General features: G+C 39.9%; 1 protein-coding gene across 1 annotated transcript; it reads left to right on the forward strand.

Annotated features, from left to right (window-relative positions):
• Positions 1–514: 514 nt before the first annotated feature.
• On the forward strand, positions 515–6,002 carry LOC115921819 (protein PXR1-like; the record flags this gene model as incomplete). The annotated part of the gene is given in 2 exon segments (XM_030980046.1): positions 515–577; positions 5,334–6,002. Coding segments are annotated over 2 exon segments (732 nt in total), but the record flags the coding sequence as incomplete, so codon positions are not given.
• Positions 6,003–8,582: the final 2,580 nt, after the last annotated feature.

Below are 8,582 nucleotides of genomic sequence, written 5' to 3' on the forward strand. Positions count from 1 at the left end.
TCGAATCGACTTAAAAGCTATAGAGCCAATAAGTAATAGTCTGATTTTCAGACCATTGTACCGAATGGTCGTACGTTTTATGTTGCGCAAAGATTCAATCAGTTTAATTTTGGCCATTACAAGAAGTGGGTTATTGATGTAGACAAATGCTCATGTACCCTGTACAGCTGATTTTATGTATGTTATTACCAAAGAAGAAAAAAGGCCAGTCAGTCACTCAATAGTGTCTGACAGTGAAGTCTAGCAAGTTAACGGGTTTCCTTGCATAATTTGAATATTAGGACACTGCTAACGTTTAAATTCCACAGATAGGACATACATGACATATTCTTGCAAAGTTCTACATATTTTGATGTTGGCTGCAGAAGGGACACAGTATTTTTAAGGGGGCGGTTTGATGATAAAAACATACTATTAAAAAAAAAAAGGTTGTGGTGATGATGTTGATGATGAAAATGAATTTGATGATAGTGATGATGTTGAAAATGGAAACGAGAATTATGCTGATGTAAATATGTCTGACACAGAGATAAAGAACAAAAGGGGTGACAGACTGGGATGTTCTCATTTCTTAAAGGTAAATGGCGTGGTATTGTTGAAAGAGAAATAATTATAGAAAGATAAAGAGATAACGAGAGAGAGAGAGAGAGAGGGAGAGAGAAGAGTGAGAGATAGATAGAGAGAAACAAGAGCGGCGGAAAGGGAGAGGAGAGAGAGAGAGAGAGAGAGAGAGAGAAGTATTCAGAAGCTCGTCGTGCGTTGTCGTGTGTTCTTAATTGCTTACGTCAATCAATTACGTAGGCAGAGGTAAGCCGACATCAAATAGGAGACGATTTTGAAAAATAAATCCGAATCATAACATACATCAATATTGGAATTATGTATATGTTTTTTTTTAACCATATCGAGTAAACATAATTTACTCAGGAAAGACATTTTAGGGCCTTCTTTGACGTACTAATCAATAATCATTTCCCTGATAACATTTACAGAAAAATAAATTATCACGCATTTTGATTTTTTTCTCGCCATATTTTTCCTTCAATGGGATTTTATTGATATTTATTTGCAACAAATTAACAAATACATATTCAATGTAATTTACATCTATAACATGAATAAAATGTACTACTCAAGATACAAGTATTCGTTGAAGTGTTGAGTTTACAGAAAACTTACAAAATTTCAACAATGTATTTCGGACACTCATGAAAAGAAAAAAAAAGAAAAATATTACAAAAGATACATATTATTGTTTATTTATTGGGCTATAAAATCACATCGTTGTGACCACTGCTAATGATTAGGAAAATATCTCAAATTGGCGACACCTTAAAGGTAAAGGCCAGTATTGGAAACGCCCCAATTTCAAAAAATGAAATGGAAGCTCTCATTACCAATCATGTGAAAGAATATGTTTTGACTAATACATGATGATAACAAATTTGCCGGGAAACCGCCTACTAATTCATATATTTGGTAAATTTGTTTCTCTCATGGACTGTGAGAGATATAGGGTAGTCCCATATACCAGGCGCGGATCCAGGGGGCCGAGCGGGCCTTGGCCCCCCCCCCCCCCATCAAAAAAAAGAGAATGAAGGAAAGGGAAAGAAAAAAGAAAAAGAGAAGATATAGGGAAGGAAAAAAGAGGAAGAAGAAAAGAAAAGAAGGGGATATCAGTTGTGCAATTTTCCCGCCAACAAGTTGTGGATCGGGGGGGGGGGGGGGCAAAATGCCCTTGCCCCCCCCCCCCCCGTCCTCCGCTTAAAAAAAGAGAATGAAGAAAGGTAAGGGATATCAGTTGCAATTTTCCCGCCAACAAGGTATAGATCGGGGGGCGGCACTGGCGTACTGATAGGGAGGGGGGGGCGGGGAGCTTTGGGGAAATTTAAACGTGGTTTATTCTAATTCCATAACGGTCGTTTAGAAAAAAAAGCTGAAATGACATAATTTTCCGAGATTTTTCCTCACTTTTAAGTAAATTATACTTTTATATGCGTTTGTTGGAAAATGTCAAATTCCTAAATTTACAGCCAGTCAAGAAAATGCTTCTTGAGATGCCTACATGTCAAGGCCCGCGGAACGACGGGAATAGGGATCCTCGAGCCCTCTCCCCCCCCCCCCCACTTTTTTTGAAAAAAGTATATTAAAGAGAAATAGAAAGAAAGAGAGCAAGAAAGAAAAAATAGTTAACTGCCAGTGTCACATTATAATGAGGTATCAAAATATGCTTATCTGACCATGATTAAATGCCTAAGACCTCGAGGGCTCTGCCCCCTGGATTCCACCTAGGGCCCTAAGGCGGGCCCTTAGATGCTCATCTGACGGTAATTTAATGCCTAAAACCCTCATTTCAGGCGGCTCTGCCCCCTGGACCCCACCAAGAGCCCTAAGGCGGGCCCCTTGATGCTCATCTGACCGTAATTGAGTGCATAAACCCGTTGAGCTTCCAGGGGCTCCGCCCCCAGAACCCCACGCCAATTAGTGACCTGCCAGTGTCACAATTAGGTATCAAAATAATGCTCATCTGACCGTAATTAAACGCCTAAAACCCCTGAGCTTCCGGGGGCTCTGCCCCTGGACCCAACCAAGAGCCCTAAGGCGGGCCCTTGATGCTCATCTGACCGTAATTGAGTGCATAAAACCCTTGAGCTTCCAGGGGCTCCGCCCCCAGAACCCCACGCCAATTAGTGACCTGCCAGTGTCACATTTAGGTATCAAAATAATGCTCATCTGACCGTAATTAAATACCTAAAACCCCCGAACTTCCGGGTTCTGCCCCCTGGACCCCGCCTAAGGCGGACCCCTGAATGCTTATTTGACCGTAAATGATTGCCTAAAACTCCTAAGCTTCCGGGGGCGGACAAGGTATCAACACATGTTCATCTGACCGCAGGCGCGTAGCCAGGGTGGGGGGGGGGGGGGCTGGTGGGATGGTCCCCCCAAAAACGCTGGCCAAAAAAAGAGAGGAGTGAAAAGGAAGGGGGCGTAGGAAGAAAAGGGAGTAGACAAAGAACATTTTTTTAATTCTGACAAGGATCAAGAGTCGAGAACGATACAACGAAACGTCTTCTTTCTCTAATAATTTAATAAAACGTCAAAGCTTCCGCGCTTCGCGCAGGAGGGGGAGGTGGAACTGAATTCAGACAAGGATTAATAGTCGAGGATGGTGATAAGAATCGTCTTCTATCTCTAATGATTTAATAAAACGTAAAAGCATCCGCGCTTCGCGCGGAGGTGGGGCGGGGGGGGGGCTGAATTTAGACAAGGATTAAGAGTCGAGAATGGTGATAAGAATCGTCTTCTTTCTCTAACGAATTAATGAAAATGTCAAAGCTTCCACGCTTCGCGCGGGGGTAGGGTGGGAACTGAATTTAGACAAGTATTAAGAGTCGAGAACGGTACAACGAATCGTCTTCTTTCTCTAATAATTTAATAAATTGTCAAAGTTCCCGCGCTTCGCGCGATAGGGGGGGGGGGAGAAACTGAATTTAGACAAGGATGAAAAGTCGGGCACGGTACAACGAATCTTCTTCTTTCTCTTATGATTTGATGAAACGTAAAAGCTTCCGTGCTTCGCGCGGGAGGGGTGAAACTGAATTTAGACGAAGATTAAGAGTCGAGAACGGTACAACGAATCGTCTTCTTTCTCTAATAATTTAATAAAACGTCAAAGCTTCCGCGCTTCGCGCGGATGAGGGGGGGGGGGGGGGGATTGAATTTAGACAAAGATTAAGAGTCGCGAACGGTACAACGAATCGTCTTCTTTTTCTAATGATTTAATACAACGTAAAAGCTTCCGCGCTTCGCGCGGGAGGGGTGAAACTGAATTCAGACAAGGATTAATAGTCGAGAATGGTGATAAGAATCGTCTTCTTTCTCTAATGATTTGATAAAACGTAAAAGCTTCCGCGCTTCGCGCGGAGGAGGGGGGGGGGGGGGGGGGGACTGATTTTAGACAAGGATTAAGAGTCGCGAACGGTACAACGAATCGTCTTCTTTCTCTAATGATTTAATACATTCCGCGCTTCGCGCGGGAGGGTGAAACTGAATTTAGACGAAGATTAAGAGTCGATAACGACACAACGAATCTTCTTCTTTCTCTAATGATTTAATGAAACGTAAAAGCTTCCGCGCTTTGCGCGGGAGGGGTGAAACTGAATTTAGACGAAAATTAAGAGTCGATAACGACACAGCGAATCGTCTTCTTTCTTTTATGATTTAATGAAACGTAAAAGCTTCCGCGCTTTGCGCGGGAGGGGTGAAACTGAATTTAGACGAAAATTAAGAGTCGATAACGACACAGCGAATCGTCTTCTTTCTCTAATGATTTAATGAAACGTAAAAGCTTCCGCGCTTCGCGCGGAAGGGGGAAACTGAATTCAGACGAGGATTATTTTTGGCAACGGTACAACGAATCGTCTTCTTTTTCTAATAATGTAATGAAATATCAGAGCTTCCGCGCTTCGCGGAGGAGGGAGGGGGAAACTCGCCCCTCCCTGCACCCCCTCAATTACGTCACTGCTGGTTGCCATTACGTACCAATATTTGGCTCGCATAATTTCAAATTTGGGCCCCCCCCTAAGAAATCCTGGATCCGCGCCTGCCATATACATCTTTCTCTGTATAGTGCTTGTAACTTTACGAAGAATGGGCCGAATTTCTTATCATTTTGATGATTCCAGAACCTTGCAGATGCTCGATGCTAGATGATCAACCTTTTCTGATCGATTCCACAACGTTTCTTTCACAATGCAATCGCATGATCATAACTGGTCTTTACCTTTAAAGATGATGCACAATAATCCAGGTCGGAGCTGCGACTTATTTCCGGGGACAGCAATGCCACGCACCCTCTCACCAGCACAATAGTAACTGCTACGTCAGACAAACTCCACCATTGCACCGATAAAAGACAGCCATCTGTCGCACCACAATCAGTATACAATTCAATGCATAATTATTAGAACTTCTTAAACTAAATAATATATCTTGTAATGAAAATATTAATTTATTTCCGGGTCCAGTATGTATCCAGTGGTCCAACCTATCCGTTTCAATCTGTTCATTACAAAATGTACATTCTTTTCTTGGGATTAAATTCATTTTAAACAGTAGATCGTTCGTATATAATATGCGTTGCAAAATGATTCTAGGTAAATGAGAAGAAGAAGAAAAATAAGGAGAAGAACAACAAGAAGAAGGAGAAGAACAAGACAAAGAAGAACAAGAACAAGAAGAAGAGCAATAAGAAGAACGAGAAGAAGAAAAAGAAGGAGAACAAGAACAGGAACAAGAAGAAAAAGAAGGAGAACAAGAACAAGAACAAGAAGAAGGAGAAGGAGAACAAGAACAAGAAGAAAAAGGAGAAGAAGGAGATTAAGAAGAAGAACAAGAAGAACAAGAAGAAGAGCTATAAGAAGAACGAGAAGAAGAAAAAGAAGGAGAACAAGAAGAACAAGAAGAAGAGCAATAAGAAGAACGAGAAGAACAAGAAGAACAAGAAGAAGAACAAGAAGAACAAGAAGAAGAGCAATAAGAAGAACGAGAAGAAGAAAAAGAAGGAGAACAAGAACATGAACAAGAACAAGAAGAAGGAGAAGAAGAACAAGTAGAAGAAGGAGAAGAAGGAGATTAAGAAGAAGAAGAAGAAGAAAAAGAAGGAGAACAAGAAGAAGAGCAATAAGAAGAACGAGGAGAAGAAGGAGAAGAACAAGAAGAACAAGAAGAAGAGCAATAAGAAGAAGAAGAAGAGCAATGAGAAGAACGAGAAGAAGAAAAAGAAGGAGAACAAGAACAAGAACAAGAAGAAAAAGAAGGAGAAGAAGAACAAGAACAAGAAGGAGAAGAAGGAGATTAAGAAGAAGAAGAAGAAGAAAAAGAAGAAGAGCAATAAGAAGAACGAGAAGAAGAAAAAGAAGGAGAACAAGAACAAGAACAAGAAGAAGGAGAAGAAGAACAAGAAGAAGAAGGAGAAGAAGGAGATTAAGAAGAAGAAGAAGAAGAAAAAGTAAAATAAGAAAGAAAAGGAGGAGGAGGAGGAGGAGGAGGAGGAGAATTATACTTATCATCATCATATGTAAAAGATCGAAAAGGATGTCTGTCGCGAAACGACCGACAGTGTGAGTCAACAAAAAAGTTTACACTCAGAAAATTGTCATTAATTTTAAAAGTCAGCTATGAACGAAAGGTTATCATACATGTGTTGAAAGCGTGTTATATATTCCGATTTGTCTGGTACAGTTTTGTGGGGTATGTATTCACGTTTAAATGAACAGGAGGCATTGTTTGCGAGAGTGCATAAATCTATTCATGACATTAGAAATGGAAAATCGAATTCAAAATAACATTACTTTTGTGCATTCATTTACTCAAATAAATTATTGGAATTTTCGCATTATGAATAGGTTGACACTTGGCATTAATCAATTTACTAACAAATTCTTGTTTAAACCTGGAGTTTTAGGGAAGGTTGTGTTTTGGGAAAGATGAAAACAATTATTTGAGAGAGCTTTTATTCTTTGAAAGTCACTTTGGAAGAAAATCGTAGAAAGAATATCCTCTGAAAAGCATCGCTCTTAAAAATGTCCTTCAGTATTATTAGGGGCCAACAAACCCTGTCGAAAAAATAGAGACATTAATGATTTCCCTGCTGATCTTGCAATTAAAAAAGAAAACCCCAGCTGGTATTTCCAATACTAATTCGCAGTAATCATGGAAACTTGGGTCGGGATATAGATATTATGTTTTAATTGGTACTGGCGAAAACTTGCTTAGGTTTTCACTATATACTGGCAGAAATGCTTATCTCTCAAGAAGCGAAGCTTCTTTTACTTCTTTGTCTGTTCTTCACCAATATTATCTTTATCTCAATTCTCGTGAAGGAAAATATACTTTTCAGTACCCATAATATGAAATGGAAAGAGAAAGGTACATTTGTATAATTTTTTTGTTAATGGATAGTTTCCCCTATGTTATAACTTGCATGGTGACAAATATCCTTCCGGGAAATTCCCTATTTTTCCATATTCATAACATTTGAAATTCTTTTTCCATTTTTGTTCATGTCACTTCACTACTATATTTTTCCCTTTTTCCATCCAAGGGTTATATCCCAATTAAATTTGACTGATTACATAATAGTTTTATTACGTTTTAGCTAGGTCTTGAAAACTTCTGACAATGTCAAATTTGGGATAACACATTCGGTTCCCCGAAAATCTCCGATACAAATCAAATATATACTACGGAGCCCGAAGCGTGCTTTCTCTGTCGAAAAGTCCATCTTCTGAAGACGACAAATTGTCAAGATGTTTTCCATTCGAAATGGGATAATTTTTTCTGCCTTTGTACAACTGCGGATCGGATGTTGTGCATGTTGTTTTCTTACATTTCTTATATGTTGCACGGTCCCTGGACACATGCTATTAAGTGAACTTGTATCTACCCCCCCCCCGGAAAGCAGATACCTTTTATATTTGGCGCATGCTCTTTCTGTTTTTGGTTGATTAACTCGAAACGTTTGCTGTGATCCAGCGAAAAAGCACGATCCCCAGCATGTGTATGTAAGGTCACATGGGCGATGTTTTTGCTCCGAAGTATCAGGAAAAAGCGCGGACAACGGATGTGATGATAAAAGATATTTTGGAGAAGATTGTCCTTGTGTTGATAAAGGTGTTGATAAAGAGGTGTTGTGGTCAAGTGGATACTTCACCGACTGTCAATCACAAGGTCCGCGGTTCAAGTCCCGCCGCGGCACTAATGTCCTTTGGCAAGACATTGATCTACAATTGCCACACTCAACCCAGGTGAGGTAAATGGGTACCTAGTAGGATTATTCCTTGAAATGCACTGTGCGCTGATGAGGCTGCCGGAGCTATTAAGCTAGGGTAATAAAGTCCAAAGCTCCAAAGCGCATAGAGATGTTATTTCATAACGTATTATGCGCTATACAAGAACTGAACTATTATTATTATTATTAAACAGTCTGTTTGAAGAAGAAGATGACTCACTCGTTATAAGCCAGTGATTCCTTGACGGTGATGTAAAGTGTTCAGAGGCAAAATCTTTAATAACGCCCGGCTGGAATGCTCCCCAGGGAGTGGAGATAGTGCACACAATGTGTGCGGGCAAGCACTGAATCCAATGACTAGGGTAATAGTATATTTGTAAAGCGCTTAGAGACATTTGTATTAAGCGCTATATAATAATTAAATATTATTATTATTATTATTTATTATTATTTCTTAGATAGTTTTTGATAAGTTTAGATGTTTTTGATGAGTTTAGAATAAATCGGAAGCGAAGTTCAGAACGTATACTTATATTGTGGAACTTTATAGAGCTTAAACGCTTACGATATTTCTAATCGCTTGACGGAAATGTTCATATAGTAAAAGAAAGAGAACGAAAAAGCACTGGCGTACTAATGAGGGGGGGGGGGGCAGCTGCCCCCACAAATAAAATTCAAACGTGGTTTATTTCTAATTCAATACCAGGGGGTTACAAAATGTTGCTGAAACGACATGGTTTTCTGGGATTATTTCTCATTTTTGGGGTAAATTATACTTTTTTATGCGTTT

This window comes from Strongylocentrotus purpuratus, unplaced genomic scaffold (genome assembly GCF_000002235.5).
Source record: "Strongylocentrotus purpuratus isolate Spur 01 unplaced genomic scaffold, Spur_5.0 spur5_scaffold_10, whole genome shotgun sequence".
Lineage (NCBI taxonomy): Eukaryota > Metazoa > Echinodermata > Echinoidea > Camarodonta > Strongylocentrotidae > Strongylocentrotus > Strongylocentrotus purpuratus.